General features: G+C 39.4%; 1 protein-coding gene across 6 annotated transcripts in view; it reads left to right on the top strand.

Annotated features, from left to right (window-relative positions):
- Positions 1–344: 344 nt before the first annotated feature.
- LMBRD1 (LMBR1 domain containing 1) overlaps positions 345–20,276 on the top strand; it is a 235,113-nt gene continuing 215,181 nt past the window's right edge. For all 6 annotated transcript variants that reach the window (XM_043542453.1, XM_037894279.1, XM_037894280.1 and 3 more), the window contains exons 1-3: positions 345–449; positions 1,865–2,041; positions 7,245–7,305. In XM_043542453.1, the coding sequence (XP_043398388.1) occupies positions 375–449; positions 1,865–2,041; positions 7,245–7,305 (313 nt within the window). In that variant the 5' untranslated portion in view covers positions 345–374. The remainder of the gene's footprint in view (positions 450–1,864; positions 2,042–7,244; positions 7,306–20,276) is intronic.

Raw genomic sequence — 20,276 nt, 5'->3', positions numbered from 1 at the left:
CAGTTTCATTGGAAAACGCCCAGTTCATCCAGCCTGAAATTTCTCATGACATTCCGTCAGCGTTGACAAATGAAAAATTTCAGAAACAAGTGGCTTCAGTCTGAATTGAACCAAACCCGCTGACGGGGACGGGGGGTCGCTGGGCGGCGGGGATCAGCCAAAGACACGATACCTTCCACCTCCCCCAGCCGAAGAGCGCGCGGCCGGAGCGCCGCCCTCTCTCCATTGGCTGCTGGCTTAGCGACGAACAACTCCCACCGCTAGGAGCGCTACGTTTGTGCGCCGTGAGGTTGTTTAGCGGTTTCCATAGTAACCAAGCAGGCCCCGCCCCTTTAAATAGCTCCTCCCCGGGCAAGGGGGTGACGCTGCCGCTGATGCCGGAAGTGAAGATGGTGGCGGCCTCTTCGGAGCTGCTCATGGGCTGGTGCCTTTTCGGCCTCTCGCTGCTGGTAGGAGGGGGCGGCGCGGCTCCGCTGGAGCTTCTTCCCCTTTCCTGGACTGGCCGCCCTAGGCTCTGTGAGGCCGCAGGCTCTTGGCTCCACTATAGTCCTTGGGGGTAACGGGTTACCACACGGTGCCCCCTCCCCGGGTGCTTGGTGCCTGGGGTAACGAGCGCTCCCCACCCCATCCCCTCTTATGGACCCTGGCCGCACGTGCTTCTCAACCACGCCCCCTAGTGTCCGGGGTAACGGGCTCCCGTGGGCCTTTCCCTCCTTGCTCCCTCTGGGGTTAACTGACTGGCCCTCACGCTTCCTCCCCTGCTGGGGCGGGTTACAGAGCTCTCCGCCCATCGCCTTCTCCCTGGGGTCTGGAGCTACCGGCTATACTCCCGCACACCCGTCCATGGGGTGTCTGGCTCCTCTGGGGGTAGCTAGCAGAGACAGGCTGTGCAGGGGTCCTGTGGTAAAGCCGCATATAGTCACGTAATTGCAGACTGTACCCTAAAGCACTGAACTGAGGTTTCACAGCAGCCCTGATTCCCGCAAGTCCTAACTTCCAAATGCCTGACTTTGCAGTCTTATTGCTGGTCCTCCTGGATGTAATTTCATATCTTTAAAAAAGAAAAAGAGAGAGAGAAACTGGAGCCATAGTGGCCATCAGTTTGGGTCATCGGCAGGATTTGGGTTTTTAGATCCCCAGTACAGGCCTTTGCCACTTGAACTAATGCAGCAAATGGTAGCAGCTGTAGTGGGCTATCCTCTTTTGGCAGAGAGAGAACAAACTACCCATGGTGTGGGCTACCATATGGCTAGCATATGACTGGTCTGGCTGGTATTTTTATGGATTTGTCAGTTGCCAGAAAAATAATTTAATCTGCAAGGGTTTTTTTTTTGCGTGGGTCTAAAGATTAGCATTATTATCAAGGTACACTGGGATATCTAATGTTAAAAGTTTTTCTGTCCAGCTAAAGATGCTGCAGTGTTCCCACTTGTGCAGTTTAAGTCATAATAGATCAAAGCTATTGAAAATCCAGCAGCTGTTTGCCCACTGTGTGTGTGAGGGAGAGAGGCAGGGTTTGAGCCATGCAAGAGTGAGGCGTGTGATGTTATCAATCTTTCTTATGTGTTTTCTCTCTAAATGCTATAAGTGGCTGTTGAAGGGGGGCTGTTGAGTTGCTTTGTGCTTGGGGTTGCATCGGGCTTGTCTTGTGGGGTATGTGATGTATTTTTTGCATTTCAAAGGTGGTAATCTTACCCCTAGCAGATGTTAGTCATGTTTAGCGCACAGCCAGAAGATGCTCTGATATCATGGTGATGAGAGCAGTTTAAGTATCTGTATAGAATAGAAATACAGTTTAACTTGAGTGATATTTCTGATATTCTTGTGCTGTGTTATGGTATCTATCTTTTCTTTTTTATTTCAGGCTATTCTGGCTTTCTCCTGGGTTTATGTGCGCAAGTACCAGAGTCGACGAGAAAGTGAAGTAATTTCTACCATAACAGCTATTTTTGCACTGGCAATTGCACTTATCACATCAGCACTTCTGCCAGTGGACATTTTTCTGGTTTCATATATGAAAAATCAAAATGGCACATTTAAGGTATGAACTACTTAGATATTGGCATTCAGTAAAATATATGTTGCCAAAATTGCTTTACCATATGTCTTCCCTCTCCCTTTTTGTTATCTCTTCATTCTGAGTTATCAAACTAAATCATATTTTAGTGTCTTATTACATTGCTGGAATTTTTATCTTGGAAGAAGAACACTAGCATTGCAAACTAATGTCATTTACTTCTAAAATAGATTCCATCCTCATAACTTTGTAATGTAAACCTGCTATTCTCATTAAAATATTAATATTACCAACTTTTATAACATACACGAGAATAGTCTTGTTTAGGTGCTGGAGGGTTTATTCATTTAACACTGCAAAAATAGAAATGAGGAGAGACTCCTAAATATTTTCTGTAGTTCATACTATAAAATTTATATTTTTGTATAATATTATAAATATACCCAAAGAACAGAACAATATGTATATGTATGAATGAGCTCTCAGTCAAAGTCCTGCTCTACACTTAAAAATTAGATCGACTTTGTTACCTCTCTCAGGGCTGTGAAAAACTTTGCTCCGTGAGCATTGTCGTTAGTTTGAACTAACCCTTGGTATAAACGTGGTTAGGTTGATGGAAGAATTCTTCTGTTGACCTAGCTATGGCCTCTCTAAGAGATGAATTAACTACCTCAACAGAAACTCCTCTTGATGTAAGAAACGTCTTCCTTATGGCACTACAGCCTCACACATTTAGGAAATCAACATGTTTTAATGGTTATCAACCAGTTCTTAGGAAAATAACCAAATGATACGAATAAAAACATGGTTAAAATCAGTTATTTAAATCATGGTCTCCTGCTTGCTGATTTAGTGATTTAAAGTGCCAGTTTATATTATGACTTAAATAATTTCCCCCGGCTACAAAGTTTGCTTTTGTACACTGCTTGCCATATTTGTCTACCATTTATTTTTAATCTCAAAGAACACATGCTCTTGCATGCATTCATATGAGTGTTATGTTTAATCACTTCAAAGGTTAAGTCAGATGCTTTACACATTTACAGGGTGGACAACTTGCATCCATGCTACTGTTTCTTTAGTGAATCAGGTAACTTATCCGCACAAAGAATGTATACTGTTGAGAATTTAAAAGGACATGAAAATTTTCAGTTAAGGTTCTCCCAGTGTGAAAAATCTTCCACCTTTGTGCATATGGATTCTAATAAAGAATAGACAAAACAGTTTTCTTCTGCTTTGCTTCTTCCTTCAGACATGTTCTTGTAGCCCTTATCTTGAGAAGGGAAAATGCTTCCTTCGATTCTCCTTGCCTCGCTACCCATCATCCTATTTCTAACTAACTATTCATCTTCAAAAGTCTAGAACAAAACGTGTAAAAATGTGGCCTTAATACAGTTATAGCATCTGAAATTATGGTTTGATTATATGAAAATCTGATTTTCATATAATCAAAATGCAAGTAATTCTGGAATAAAACTTAAACCAGTTGAAGGTGTTTCTGACCCCAGTGTCGCTCTTTAAGATCATTTTATTGTAAAACAGGCTTTTTTCCCTGGAATTAGTAGCTCATAAGCTATCCCATGTCATGTCCTCAGTTTTCCATAATTTTTGGTTTAGAAAAACTAGTTGGTATTTTTCTATGTCCAACACCCTTGTCTTTATAATACTCCTTTGCAATTTTGGTAGTTTGAGGAAATAGGTATTGTGGATATGGATTTAGTTCAATATCCCTTGATCCCAAACCATCTGCATTCCAAAAATAAAAAGCTTTTTATGTTTATAAAAATACATTTAGTTTGATTGTCAGATATGCATTACCCCCACCCCAAACACGTTAACTATACCAAAACTAGATTTGCACCATCCTCTAAAAGAAAAGCCTTTATAGCCTCAACCTGCTTTGGTTTGAAGTTGCTGCCTGTTTTGCCATAGAAGCCAATGGGAGTGGAAATGGTTCTTTTCACTGTGTCTTGAAAGTTAAGAGATTCTGGCATTGATAGACAATGGGATAAGTAGCTGGGTGAAAGGAATGTTAAATGACTGACAATTTCTTAAAATCCAAATATAACTTTTAGCTGCTTTGTTTTTGTGAAGAAAAAGAATTCTTTGTAAACAGAAGAGGGACTGGTAAATTGTATTACTTTATCACAGGACAATGGGATTTTAAAGGAAATGGAAATACACAATTTTTAATTACTAATAACTTGCATTGTACTGTACATGTAATCTTCCCTATAGAATATACCTTTGTTCCTGTACGTAACTTGCATTTTAAAAACAATTAAAAATTGAGAAAGCAAACTTTTTATTGCCTCCTGCTGTTATTGGTACACCTCAAGTTGCTGCTATCCTCCCTGTTGCTCTCGTTTAGCAGAGAACTCAGCTATTACATATGGAGATTATCTGGTAGAACGTAGATGCCAAACTGGAATATCTTTCTAACAGTGTCATATTATTCTGTTGCTGGTCATCTTAATTCCTGGTTACCTCTCCTTCAGGATTTTTGAATACCGTTAACTGATGGCTAAAATTGCAGGCTGATCTGGTGCTGGCTATTGTGACCTTATTTCATATTTTCTTTTGACATATGTTTGCATTACTTTTGACAAGACCTTTTCATATCATCTTTTAAGACTTTCATGAGAGCAAAGAAGTGCTTCACTGTACCAAATGTTTAACTTAAACTCTTCATTTCCCATAAGAACACATAATTAATTAAAAGGAGTGCATTCATTTTTAATACTTGCTATTTAAAAAAAGCAAACTCTGCATGAGAACTTTTCTGTCAAAATTAAGTACTTTCTTATTCTCTTTATATAATCAGTCCCAAAAATCTTAGCTCTGCCATGATGCTTAGAAATTGCTACTCTAGCATTGGTTGGGCACGTTAGGATTTTTTCCACACTAAACTCCCCATTTTATTACCTCCATGAGAAGCACTTAACTCAGGAATGTGCTCTCCTTATTTGATCTGCCAGAAACCATATCTGTTAAGCTTTTTGGCATGTGTGAAAGGTTCTTATTCTCTGGCATCTGGGGAGGAGAATGGGTAAGAGTATAAAGGGTCATTGGCTGGCATGTGGTAATTGGATCCTTCCCCAAACTTGGTTATGACTGTGAGATAATGAACTTAATGTAAAGTTTGTTTTTACTTACTGTGAACCTTAAGATTTATAAGAGGTATGCAATGTGGGATAGACGCTTCTATTTGACAAATAGGTGTCGGGACTATCGTTGCTTAGTCTGTGTATTAGTCTCTCTATCTTAATGACTTTTTTTTTTTTATAAACACTAACCTATAACATGAGTAACGTCTCTGTAAATGATAAAACCTTACTGAGGAAAACTGAAATTTAATAAACAAGCCTAACTGAAACTCAAATTTTGGAACATTGATTGTTTTGTGCAGGGGTTGATGAACTTGATCTTTATTCCCAGATGTGTGGGTGACATCTTAGGTCTATCTTCTTAGGGCTTGCCTAAACACAAAAGGTGTACCACTTTGACTATACTAGTAGTAGTTAAAGCAGTATAATCCCTAGTGTGGATGTAGTTTTATGGGTATAAATGTGTTTATACCAGTACATATTATTCCTTATGGAAAGAGGAATAAAGCTGTTAATAAAAGGCATCATTATAGTCATAACTGGATCCACACTAGGTGTTCTGCCTGTATAACTATTGTGATGGAAAAAAATCACAACCCCTAACAAATATTTATACAGATATAAAACCTGTGTAGTCCAGGCCTTAGCCACTGGCATGGATCTCTAAATGTATCTTAGCCTTTCTTGAGTAGGAAATACTATCGGTAACATGCACAGTTAGGCGGTGGTCATATGCATATGTTTAGGAGTGAGGGAAGAGTCTAAGGGATGTCTACACTAAGCCCTAAGTCAACATAATGTTTGGTTAACTTATAGCCCCCACAGTAATTATTGTGGTGGCTGATGTCCGTACTATCTTCCTTCTGTCTGTGGTGCATGTCCTCGCCAGGAGTGCTTCCACTGACTGAAGAGGGGCAGTGTGGGGGCTCTCAGGTCCACACAGCTCCCTGTTGGGAGTCCAGCTGCTCCCCAGGCTTCTCACCTCCCTGCTCCTAGCTGGAGGTGCAGGGGTAGCTGCCACCCAGGTTTCTTGGCTCCCTGAGCAGGGAGTCTCCAGACAGCAGCCCAGCTAGGAGTGGGGAATCTGGAGCAACTGTGCTTTAGTTGCCTGGATTTCTTGTCAATTTCACGGCTCCAGCATGGAGCTGTGAAATTGACAAGATTGCCAACAGCCAGGGTAAGTAAGGCAGTGTCAATAGACACCTCCTCACCCTAACTACACTTCATGAGAGGCACTTATGTCGGTGTGGAAAGGCACTTACATCAGTGGGACAAGATTGTAATGTGTACACTGACATAACTAGGGCTATGTAAGCTGTGTAGGGTAGACCAAGCTGGAATGTGAGAAGTTAGCCTACCCCGCCTACATGGTCAACATACTGGGGCTTCTTAAGCAGGTTTTGAGTCAGTTCTGATACCTAGTTTCTACATTCAGCATCTTATTTTGAAAGTTTTTAAAATGTAGAGGACTTACCACATATTTGGACATATTTTTCTGAACATGCAACAAAAATAATAAACCCCACTCTCCCATTTGCCTTTTAAATTGGAGGTTAAGTAGCCAGTACAGTTGGTCAGTCTCTGTTTATATGTATTTCCTGCAAAATGACTCATTACCATATAAATATGACTATAAAAGTGTTCTATGGTACATACGTGACAGATATATAATGAAAATGCTTTTTGATATCAAGCTTTCAATCATTATCTTTTTATATTGATTTTGTTTAATTGAGTCGAGTTGTTCTGTGGTGTCTATTAGTTGTGGTATTTAGATGCAAGAATATTATGTAACTCAATGATCAAAGCAAATATTAATAACTAGGGGCCTGTATAAATGCCTCAGTAATGCAGAATGGTAACTGCACAGCCTTTTTACCATGCCCATGCTTTTTGTATTCAGAATTGTAAGTCTGAGTCTGTTCAAATTCTTCTTCCAGAGCTATAAGAATTCAACTGATTGAATTCCTGTAAGCCACCAAGAACAAAATCTCATGCTTCCCAGTTTATACAGTTGACAATAGCAAAATATTTAGGATTTCGAAAATGAGTTATATGGATTGAAAGTGTTGCTTTTGTGAAATAAGTGTTACATAATTTTCCCCCTTCATTCTTCCTAGGAGTGGGCTGATACTAATGTCACAAGACAAATTGAGGACACAGTACTATATGGATATTACAGTGAGTATTTTTAAAACAGCTTCTAAAAATAGGATTTTCTGCGGTGACTGGATCATGTGTTGATACCTTCTAATTAAAATCTTGTATTATAAGCTAATTTTCAGGGGGCTATAACTAAACTGAAAAATCATGCTGAGATGAACCTTAGTTCTGTCTACAGTCAAAGCTTTTGTAGGCTTTTTCCCTTTTTGTAAACTAAAATTTCAGTTTGCTTGTTAAAATGCAATCTTGGGGGCTTCTGCATATGGGCTTATCGTTCCCGTCACAGTCCCAATGACACAGTGCTTAAAACTTGACTAATGAGTTTTGGCGTATGGACCTATAATCCACAATGTGGACTATTGTTAATACACATTCATAGGTTAGACATTAATGAGTTCCTTAGAGATCTTTTTTTTTTTTTTTTGGCCCTACTCTTGTCACTTTTTTAGCATGGTATGTCAAGGTTTCTTACAATTAAGGTAATGTGACGTTTTCCTACTGTACATAACTCACTGCAGTTTTGTTTTTATATTGTAATACCTATGGTATGCAAGACCATTCACTGTTTAGACACTGCCTGAGGACTGTACCTACTTCACTAAATGAATATAATGGAGTACAAGGGTGATGAGCCTAAACAAAATGAAAGCAAGAAAACCATATTAGATCAACATCTAAACTTATTTTAAAATGTGGTTTCTGTTGCTTTTAAAATCTAATTTTTTATAGAAAGTGTTGGACCCATCTCTGCAATCTGTCCTTTATAAATTATTTATTTATTGCAATGGTGGATAATGTTATCTAGCACAAAGTTTTACTGAAAATAACTATCATAGCATTGTGTTGAACTCACTATTCAAAACCAAAGAAACAAACACCTGTCAGGGATAGTTTAGATAATACTTAGCCCCCCCGTGAGTGCAGGGGACTGAACTAGAAGGCCTCTCTAGGTCCCTTCCCGTCCTATGATTCTACGATATGACTCTATGAAATGATCATGTGTTGGGAGGAGAATATGTTCAGTAGTTTAATACATTTTAAGGATTAATACATATTAAAGACTAAACACATGAAAGAATAGTGAAACTCAGATTTGTTTTCTGTGGTCTGGGCAAAGTGTGTGTGGTCACTTTTAAAAAGACCAGTATTAAAAAATCTAATTTTAAGACTGAATTTCTTCTTTTGAGGGAGAGAATACTCTGGAAGATATGTTGCAATGAATTGTACTAAATTTTCATTGACTTGTAAGTCTTTCTCCTGGGCAATGACACTAGTACAAATATACCTGGTAAATGTATAATCGCACTTTGCATTAAAGTGGAACCTAATGACTCAAAGCAACAATATTTCAAAATGTGAAAGTCACTATCTACATACTAACGTACAAACATTCACTAATGTTTTGCAAGAAGAGGCCTGTTTTACAATGAAGATGCCAGAGAGAATCAAAATGCCACTTTTGGGTAATTTCAAGATGCAGTCATAGAATTAATCTGATTTATCAGAAAGCTATCTGTGTTGTGGCTTGTACTGATAGTACTGCTACAAAAGCGGCAATCAACGTTTAGTTAAAAAAAACTTCAGGTCCTCACCAAGAAAGGGAACTCCTTTCCTCTTGCCATAGTTTATAAACTTCTTGTTCCCCTCAAAACAATAATACTGCTTCTCTAAATGAGAAATATCGGATGGTTTAGCTTGAGAAATAAACTTGATGCAGAATACCACATAAGAACTTTAGTCTGGTAAAGTATTCAAATAGGTAGTCTGTGCTTTCTGGCTTTTCTGTATAAAAGATATATCTGACTCCTTAGGGCTTTCCTTATCAGTTCTATCCAGTGATACTTTGTTTTGATAAGCTATACAAATATGGCTACTTGTGTTTAATAAAATAAAAAAAAGACAGACTTCTTGGATACCTTTTGTGGGAGAAGGGTATGGCTCACCCAGGTCGGGTTACATACTTTGTGCGTTTTTGTCATTACTGTCTGTTCCTGGTCCAGTGTCAAGGTTGATCTGTAGTTTGCTTTCTTGGGTGTGTCTTTCTATCAGGGTCAGGAATTATATTTTCTCTAGAAAAACAGTGATAGGTTTTGATTCCTGAGGGAATAAAAAGGAATATGAGGAAATATCTTTACTGCATATCCTTGCATTTTGGCCTATTAATTCTCTGTAACAGGAGCTCGAGTCATTTAGTGTTTGGTTTTTTAATATAAAGTTCTTCAACTAACTGGAAACTATTCAGTGTCCTTTAGGGAAAAGCCCTCCAGGTGGATCTTTAATAAATACTCTGGGCTAACAGTTACCAAAACCCGTAGATGGAAAATAAAGTAGGGCTGCCAAGAGATTAAAAAAATTAATCATGATTAATTGCATGAATAAACAATAATACCACTTACTTTAAATATTTTTGGATGTTTTCTTCATTTTCAAATATTTCAATTAAAACACAGAATACAAAGTGTACAGTGCTCACTTTATATTTTTGTTTACAAGTATTTGCACTGTAAAAAAAAAAAAAAAAATAGTATCTTTCAATTCACCTAATACAAGTACTGTAGTGCAATCTCTATCATGAAAGTTGAACTTGTAAATCTAGATCGGCGTACCAAAAAATACTGCGTTCAAAAATAAAACAATGTAAAGTTTGAGTCTGCAAGTCCACGTAGTCCTATTTTTGTTCAGCCAATCGCTCAGACAAACCAGTTTGTTTACGTTTACAGGAGATAATGGTGCCCTCTTCTTGTTTACAGTGTCACTTGAAAGTGAGAACAGGCATTCACATGGCGCTGTTGTAGCTGGTGTCGCAAGATATTTACGTGCCAGATGCACTAAAGATTCATGTCCCTTCATGTTTCAACCACCATTCCAGGGGACATGCATCCATGCTGATGACTGGTTCTGCTTGATAACAATCCAAAGCAGTGCAGGTGGATGCATGTTCATTTTCATTACTTGAGTCAGATGCCACCAGCAGAAAGCTGATTTTTCTTTTTTGGTGGTTTGGGTTATGTAGTTTCCGCATCGGAGTGTTGGTTTTTTAAGACTTCTGAAAGCATGCTCCACACCTCTTCCCTCTCAGATTTTGGAAGGCACTTCAGATTCTTAAACTGTGGGTCGAGTGGTGTAGCTGTCTTTAGAAATCTTACGTTGGTACCTTCTTTGTGTTTTGTCAAATCTGCAGTGAAAGTCTTCTTAAAATGCGCATATGCTGGGTCATCATCTGAGACTGTTATAATATGAAATATATGGAAGAATGCAGGTAAAACAGAGCCGGGTTAATACAATTCTCCCTCAAGGAGTTCAATCACAAATTTAATTAACACATCAGCAAGGAAGCATGTCCTCTGGAATGGTGGCCAAAGCATGAAGGGGCATATGAATCTTTAGTACATCTTGCAAGTAAATACCTTTCTGGTGGCATTGTAAATAAGAAGGCAGCATTATCTCCTATAAATGTAGACGAACTTGTTTGTCTTAGCAATTAGCTGAACAAGAAGTAGGATTGAGTGGACTTGTAGGCTCTGAAGTTTTTACATGGTTTTGTTTGAGTACAGTTGTGTAAATTTGTTACATTTGTAAGTTGTACTTGTATGAGGTGAATTGAAAAATACTATTGTTTGCCATTTTTACAGTGCAAATATTTTTAATAAAAATATACTTTGATTTCAGTTACAACACAGAATACAATGTATATAAAAATGTAGAAAACTATCCAAAATATTTATATTTCAATTGGTATTCCATTGTTTAATAGTACGATTAACTCAAAAATTAATCGTGATTAATCATGTGAATTAACTGATTGACAGCCCTAATATAAAGACACAAACTTGGCTCCACTCAGATACAGACCTACCTGATATCAAATCTTCCTCCAGTTCTAGGTCTATCTTTGAGTGCCTGTTTGAAATTTCTAGTACTAAATTTTGGTGGTACTGCTGCTTAGGAGAACGATAGGTGCAGACTAATACTTCAAGGTCACTGATTGCATGCCTCTTCTTAGGCGAGTTATGTGGACTTCATCTCCAGTTTAAAACTAACAATCTTCTCTTTAGATCTGAATTTCTAGTAGACTAATTCCACAATACGTCTAAGGTGATCTGAAAAACTGAATCCAATATCTGAGGAATTCACCAGATAACCATGGTAATGGGCCACTTGAGAATGTAACTTAACTTTTTTTTACAAAACTTCAGGTTTTTTTGTTTTGTTTTAAAAGAAGGAACTTGACTTGTTCCTATGAACTATATATTTTGGAGTTGTATTATGAATTATTTTCAGTGATATAAATACGGGAAGTAGAAGGTCAGATCAATAGATGAGATTAACTTTTTTTTTTATTTTTAAACTGTAAGAAAACTGTGTGGCTTGGAAGAAAGTTGTCACTGCTTTTTTGATATTACCATTAGATTCTGGAAAACAAGAATTCTCTTCTGCACAAAATTTTAGCATTTTGGTTTTATTCCATGCAGGGATGAAACAGACCTTCTGAAACTTTTCACAAAAATTACGCACAGACTAGCCAATAGCCCAGTGCTCTATCTGATTCAAAGCAGGGACTTGAACGTGGGTCTCCCATATCCCAGATGAGTGCCCTAACCACTGGAATATTTGCTGTTTGCTTTTTGACTAGAAATTCCCTCCTGGACCTGAGAAATCTTCTCAAAGTTTTGGTTTTAACCAATTGGCATCTTCCAACAAAAAAAAAATGTAGTTGAAAATTTCCCAATGAGTTCTAAAACATGCACAGTTGAAATCAAAGGCACTAGGGCTCAGCAAAAGTTACCTTAAAAGTTCATTAGGATGGTAGCTTTGGCTATCCATTCAGGATGGATTGTCGAGAGCAGCAGTTCTCAAACTTTAGCAACCTGAGGACTCCCAATTTTGATTTAAGAATTTTTTCCCTGGGGGTGCTCAACCCCCACTTAGCACTCAGGCCCTGTCCTTTCTTTTCCCTGCCTCTTTCTGCCCCCTGTCCCCGCTCTTCCTCCCCTCCCCTCCCCTCCCAGCAGCTCCTGCATGTTGCCAAACAGCTATTATGCGGCATGAAGGAGGCACTGAGGGGGAGGAGTTGATCAAGGCTGGAGGCCCTGGACATGACCTGGTTAGATTAAAGTAGTATAATTTCAGGTACTGTAGCTGTGATCTTCATTGTTTTCCTTAAATTCTCTGCACAAATACATGTTGTGGCAAATTGCCAGCACTACTTTGATGGGTCTCGCGCTTTCTCTTCTTGGAGAGGGTTCAGGGCACAGTTTCTCACCCCTGAACTGGGGTATTAGCTGCCCCACTAGTGTCCTAGAGGAGGGCAGTGGAGAGGGAGGGACCCGGGCCCACCCTCTACTCCGGGTCCCAGCCCAGGAGCCCTAGGGATAATGGTAAACCGCTTGAACTAGCGGTTCCTTCTTCTGGGCTACTTCCCTCTCCTGCCCTTCAGCTTGTGGGGCTTCCTGCCCTCCCTCTGCACAAACCAGGTGTCCCTTTACCTAGGGTCTTGGTCTTCTTAGCCCACCACAGCACTTCTCCAAACTCTCCTCTGCTTCCCTCCAAACTGCTCTCTGCTCCAACACCAATCCACTCTGCTTCAACTCCTTCCCTTCTCTGATTGAAGCTGGGGGGTTTTATCAGGTGCTTTAATTAATCTCTGGCAAACTTTCTTCCCTCTACAGGGAATAAGGCTCCCTTCTAACACTCTCCTCTCTCCTGCTGCCCTCTGGCCATGCTGTATCACAATGTTGAGGAAGATATTAGTGATTTGCTAAACAGGAGAAATGATTTAATTGTATACAGCTGTTGGATGCTCTAAATCAGCGATTTTCAAACTTATTTAATTGCCCCCCCCCCCTTCCTGGAGTACCCCCCAGTACGTATACCACCACCCCGCTCTGAAGGTAGAGCAGAGAGCGGAAGTAGCTGCTGGCCAGGTACCCAGTTCTGAAGGCAGCACCAAGCTAGTAGCAACAAAGAAGTACATGTGGCAATGTGAAAAGTGATATTTGTTATCACTTAACAGCAGACTTGGTGTCCCATTGCCACCCTTACTTTTGCGCTGCTGCCACCCCGGGGCTCACAGCTGGAGCCCAGACTGCCTCTCGGTGGAGTTGGGGGAGAGGAAGGAGCGCTTGAGCCCAGATGGTGGGGCTCCAGCTGTCCTCTTTATCCCTGCCTCCTGGGTGTGCACGGCTCTTCTGCATGAGCCCCAGCTACCCAGGGCTGACCACCAGAGCTCCCAAAAAAAAAAGCGCACATTTGTGCTTCCATTAGGAGGCCCGCCCCATAGTTTGAGAAATGCTGTTCTAAATAAACTGTAAAAATAGTGTTTTCTCATCTGTCAGTTGTTATCTTACTGGGTAGTCTACATAGTAGACCTACAAATTTCAGTGATTAAATTGGGTGCACTTTAATTTCACAAGGAAACAATATTGTGTAGGATACTGTTTTTACTCTTGGTTTCATTGATCAATTTTTTCAGATTTAGCAAAGCAAAAATTCCTGTTGACCACACATGAATGCCAAAGCCTTCAGAGCTAGAGCTATTGAACTGCAATAATGGCATATAAAACCCTACTTTGTGAATTTAACAGAATACCTAGCACATAGGATTGTACAAATATTTAATTTTAAGTGTTGAGATTTCAAACTGCATAACACTTTCATTTATTAGTAGTTTTGAAGAACTAAGTCTTCTCAGCAAAGAATAAGTATAAGAAACAACATTAAGTGAAAAAAGGAGTACTTGTGGCACCTTAGACACTTAACAAATTTATTTGAGCATAAGCTTTCGTGAGCTACAGCTCACTTCATCGGATTAAGTGATAATTTCTGGGGAAAGTTCAGCACTACTGAAAATGGAGGCTTAGAGCTACCTTTTCAAACACTGCTACATGATGGCATTAGCCTATAGGTATCATCTGCTTTGAAGTGTAATAAAGTTGATACTACCTCAATTTAATGTACACATTTTTAATGCCATACCACAGTTTTTCCTCCAGATGGTGGTAGAGATTTACGTATTGAATTAGCAGTATTGTTTTTCTTTTGCTATTTTGTTGGATTGATAAGAAAATAATGCACATTTTGTAACTTTTGCCTATACTGAATTCAACAGTAATTTCTAGCAAAAATATATGCACGTAGTATAAAAACATAGATGGTCAAATCACATTTGCCCATTTTCATGATGTGCTCTGAATACAAGAAAATGTAATAGCCTTCATAAGACTCATAACATTCTTCAGCAAATTTCCATGAAATATGATTTAACAAATGAGTTTATGCATCTTGTAAAATAGCAGGTACTTAAGGTCTAGGCTCCAAAATGAAAAACCTGAAGTTTCTTCCAAATTAGAAAGTTTGTCATAACATGCAATGCGTGTAAAGTCTGCTAAACAGTGCAATGACAGCAAAGTTCTATGTTAATGCAACAGTCAAATGCTGCTGATGCATAGCCTCATCATTCTTGTTTATGACGAGTGATTCATGGTATGAAGGCCTGGTTGTGAGACTTTGCAAGAAATTGTGAGCAAAGACACGAGTGAAATTAATGAAATTCCTCACTTTTAATCTCATGTTTAACTTAATGTATTGATCTCCATGGACTCTTTATATCCTCTTGAGGAAGGAAAACCAAGCAATCCTTAAGGCTTCCAGTGCCTACTATAATACAAATTTAACGTGGATGAATAGTAATTGGGAAAAGCCTGCAAAGAGAATTTTAAAAATTCATGAGGGGAAAAGAATCACTTTCCTTGAATCATATACAACAGCACTCTCATCAAATAACCAAAATGGAAATATACCTTCAAGTTCTCCTGCCAGGATGTTATAGGCATACTACAATGTATATCCTGGGAAAGAGCATTTTATAGTTGCAAGGCTGTCTCCAAGAAGATCCTACTTTATTAGATCACTATATAATCTCAAGATTATATAAACACCTTTGCCCCCAAGTAGGGACAACAGGGAGTAACTCCATATTGGTCCAGTAGTTAAAGTATTAACAAAAATACGTGGTAACAAGCAGTGGAGTATGCTTCATGTGACTTAAGGCCCTTCAGTGACTCTGTTTTGCATTACCTCTAAATTACAAGAGGCCTTTCAAAGGAAGACCCCTGTGTGACCTACTGGGATACAAGTTAGGCTGAGTAGCTGTCACCCTGCCCTCTAACTTGGGGTGCCCTTTACAGTGCCTTGCTACTGTAGCCTCCAATCTGGAATGCTCATAAACAGCCTCCAGCTATGTCTGTGTGCTTCAGCCAGCCACACCTTGGCTCTTACTAGCCTTGGTTATGCTGCAGGGTGACCCCAGCACACCCCCAGTGCTGGATTTCCCCACCAGAAATGTATGTTGTGTACTACCCAGCCCTCTCCTGGACAGTGCAAATATATTAATTTTGTTATTCCTTTAATGGGATAATATGCCATCTTATTATTTTAAATAATTATTCATACACTTCAGTTTAAACACACTGGATTAGATTAAAAAAAACCCACCCAGGTTTATTATTAATTACAAAGATTTTTAAGTGAGTACAAGTAATGAGGTATAAAAGTCAGAAATGTTTTAGTGCTTAACTTAACAATCTATATCCGATTCAAATCAAAATTTTCTCACCACATGCTTTCAGCAGTCTTATTAACCAAAGTCTTTAGGTCAGGACCCCTCCCCCAGAATCAGACGGCTTCTTCCTTTGTTTCTTCAGGTGCAGCAAATGCAATGGCCGGGGTGTGTCTGTCTTGTGGTGTCTGCCCCCCTTTTTTTATAGCCCTGCCCCTCCTTGAGAAGCATTTCCAGCTGGGAGAAAGTGATAGGCAGTCTGTGTGGAAGAAGACTCCATGCTGTTTCTTTGCAAAGATGTAGATTTTTGCCCCTGCCCTGCCTTTCCTGCCAAAGAAAAGCCGCTTAGCTGGTAATGGTGCATCAGTCATGTTTACACCTAGCTGAGGTGTCAGCTTGCTTTTCGTCTCTGAGGAACTGAGGAATCTCAGTTTGTTTATAACTTCACATATAATGCTGCTATGTACATTTTGCCATGATAATAGTGATCAGCAAATTGAGTCTTTAAATCTCACATGGCATACTTTGTACAAACATTATTACAATAGCATGTAGGGTGTGAACACAGGGGTATATTCTATCATACCCTGCTAAAATGTATGCCAGTAACACAGTCTAGAGGTTACAAGAGCATAGATCTGTGCCAAAATTTATAACCTGAAGAGGTTGTAACCTTCAAATGCTCAGTAGATGAGAAACCACTTGACAGCTACTAAAAGTTGGGATATATTTAGCTCATGACCAAAACTTAGAGCTAGGCAGTGAGTCCTAGCTGACCCATTTGGGTCATACACCATCAATTGGTAAGGCTGCCACCAAGCAATTGAGAGCTAGCTCTTTTCTTATCACATAACCCTGCAAATCTTGGGCCCCATCAATACTTTCATCCTTCGCTGTTTAAAACTCAGATTTCTTGTACTTGCTTGGCTAGACTGGCCAGGCAGTGATGCTGAAATGGAGTTGCTGTGAACTGAAGGCACAATACAGATCTGAGGTAAAATTTTCAGAACTAACCACGTGTCTAGGTCCATCTTGAAAATAGAACTTAAGCATTCTCAAATGGTACCCCTGGGCGTTAGTGTGCTGATCATGCTAAAGGTCATGCTACCTTATCAAACCTCATAATGGCTTCTTTTACATATCCAAACGTATGATGAAACCAGTGCTGGGAGAATGCTTGGTTACCTGTATTCAAGTGTGATAGTTTTAAAATGTTCACTGGGCATCATTAAGTCAAGTTATTAATGTATGTTCTAAAATAGCTTGCTTGTTAATAATGTGTCACTTTGAGACTGGAAAGCAAACTGAGACTGCTTATCCTGTTTTGAAAATGTTATACCTTCATGGTTGCTCTAAGTCACTGAAGGTGGTGGAGAGGAAAAAGGTGAAATACCTATATAGTTCACGGGTGGTTTTTTTCTCATTCCTTATTTCTAGAAGAACAAATTGTAACTGAATCTCTTAAGACTGTTGCTAACTTTGAGGCAAATTTTTTATTAAAGCTACTTTTGTATTTCTGTCTTACTGGCTTACACAAATAGTAGAAGACTCTGATTCTCTTGTGCTATATCTAAATAGCCATAATATGTACACTTATGAATGAACTGTCACTTTTGTCTTTGACTTGTGTGACCTGGCTAGTCTAAACGAGTAAGTAGACAAGGAAAACATCTAGTATGATGTGACAATGTTGAGGCATCTGTCAGTACAATTTATGAATTCTGGTTATGAAACTACTGTATCATGGAAAGCCATTATGAAGTGTATACACAGTTGCTTGACAGGTCTTGCAACAAGTACATACCAGATAGAACAATCAGGAGTTTGTAACTTTAATAACTGTGCTTTGACATGACAAGAGATATCCTAAGAGGTTGTGTTTAAGTTGGGAGAAGATACTTCCTCATCTTGTTTGAACAGAGGTCGGGGGAAGTGAAGAGTGTAGAAATCCTCCTAGCAGGACAAAGACAAAGGTGATAGAGCAGGGGCAGTTTTAAAAAAAGACTCTTATGGGAGGACTGGGGAGGGAAATGGAAAGTTAAGTAGAAGAAGGGAAGAGAACAGACTGACCAAGGTCAAAGTAGGCAAACTGCAGGAGAAGACTCCTGTTTCAGAACCCAAGCTGTGCACTGAAACAGAAGGGTCCTGGATGATCCCGACTCTAGCCCAAAAGATGTTCTGGAGTGATGGGGAAACTGTCAGGGAAATGTGTGTAGTGTTGTGCTGTTAGAGAGCAATAATGTGTAAAAGTCCCCTGCAAAGACTGTATTGCATGTAGTAGTGTTCACGCCTACCATGTTTTCCCCCCTTGAAGAGGTAAACCCAGAAGGCTCTCACCTTTGGGTGGAGTTGTGAGAGAAGGTTTGTTAAAGCTGTTTGAGGGGTCAGCATTGGTTTCAATGAGAAGGTAGTGGGACAAATGACCACAGCTCTCCGGAGGGGTGCAGATCCTTTATCTAGCATCCCAAAGGGTGTACCTAGAGACTCAAGGCAGGGATGGTACCTGGTCTCTGTTTAGACTCCAGAGGCTTAAAACACATGGGATCCATCAACTGCATCCAAGTTGTCTGGTTTATGGTGGCCACCAGTTCTAGAACTAGTCTTCGGGGTGGGGAAAAAAGGAAACCAGTTTACCGCTAGTGTAATTTGATAGAATTCCATTTTAGTCAATCTGTTTATGCCAGTAGTGGGTGAATTTAATAGTAAAAAGTTCTAGATCTCTTTCCTGTTAGGAATTACTAGGCAGCAAAGGAGATGCACAGAGATCAGATTTTATGGTCTTTACAATGTCTTCCCATATGTAGTAGTTTAAAAAAAGAAAAAGTTGGAGGTAGGAGGTTTCAGAATCTAACAATTACGCTGCACAGATATTGCAGAAGTTTAATCAGTTATAGTTTCTTTTAAAAATCAGCTTGTGAATAGCAGTGTTTATGCAGCAGTCTTATAATTAACAGGAGTAATGAGCCAAAGTGACAGTAGAATAAGGCAGACTCCCCCATCCCCCTTCACATATGAAAATCAGCAGTTAGTGTTGTATCCTACATGAAGTCCATTTTAGTTCTTAAAATGCTTTCAAGTGGAGATCAGTAGGAGAATTCAGTTATAGTTTTCTTTGTAATTTTCAGTAGGAAAACCTAGTACACGTAAAGAGTGGAATATTTAATCCTAGCAGTGACTCTAATTTATAACTGTCTAGTGTTCCTACTGTAGGTATCTTTTTCTTATGTGGCATCTCCATTACTGGATGGTTGCAACCATAGTAGCCCATTGTATATAGTCCTGTACTAATCTCTTTGTGGATGAATAGTCCTTTTGATCCACCCAGGATATTGCATTGTCTATCCAAAATCTTCTTTTTCTGCCTCCTGTTCATCGGCCATCAACTTTTGCTTCCAGTGCCTGTAAAAATGCATTGCATGCTGAATCACTTAAAAATGTGCCCTGCAGATCAAATCTTTTCATAGGATCTTGTAATGTTTTCTGAGTTAAGTCCTCCCCAATACTCTTTAGTTGGTTAAGTGGTCTATCCATGATATTTTCAGAGTTCTTCTGAATACCATAATTCAAAGGATTGTTTCTTTATCGACTGTTTGAATGTCCATATTTCACAGCCATAATTTAACACAGACCAAATTTAAGTTTGAGTCAGAATTTTTAATGTTAATATTTATATCCCTTCTTATCCGATGTTTGTTCCTCCAGAACATCTTTTGCTGTTGCTTGCAGTGTCTGATCATCTCTAATGATTTCTAAGTAGCAGTAATTCTCATTTGCTGTATGGCTGTGTCATTCACTGGAATCTTGCATGTTTCCTCAGGATCCTTGTATACCATCAGTGGTTTTTGTCTTGTCCACATTCGACTGTAAACCGTATTCTTTAGCATGTTCATAATCTCCACTAATTTATCACATCTTCTAAATCAGCCAACAGCACTGTATCTACTGCGAAGTGAATGTTATTCCTAATACAAGGTGGTAATTGTAACATGCCTGTGGATTAATATATTTCTGATGCATTATTCTGGATTAAGGCATATATAATAGATAATAGGCAGAAAGGAAGAAGAAAGAAAGCTGGTTGGCACACATTGAATTCTATCAAAATCAACAAGGTAACATATGCCAACCTCTTCAACTCAATAGTACTGCTGGCAATGTTGTACAGCAGCAAAACCTGGGCACTGACAAAGACAGAAGAGCAACAACTGTCTGTCACAGAGAGAGGGATGGAAAGAAGAATTCTCAGGATTTCAATCTACCGAGTCCCCAGTGAAGTGAACAGACAGCAGAGTGAAGTGCAGGATGTCTTTGTTGAAAGCAGGTACAGTAAAATGTGATGTGATGGGCCAGGCGTGTGGCTAGGCTTACAGACAATTGATAGACTGTAGCTGTTGCCGAGTGGTACCCACAGGAACAGAAATGACCACTCTAC

This window comes from Chelonia mydas, chromosome 3, assembly GCF_015237465.2.
Source record: "Chelonia mydas isolate rCheMyd1 chromosome 3, rCheMyd1.pri.v2, whole genome shotgun sequence".
NCBI lineage: Eukaryota > Metazoa > Chordata > Testudines > Cheloniidae > Chelonia > Chelonia mydas.
Note: the sequence above shows the minus strand (reverse complement) of the source record. Positions and strands in the feature narration are given on the sequence as shown.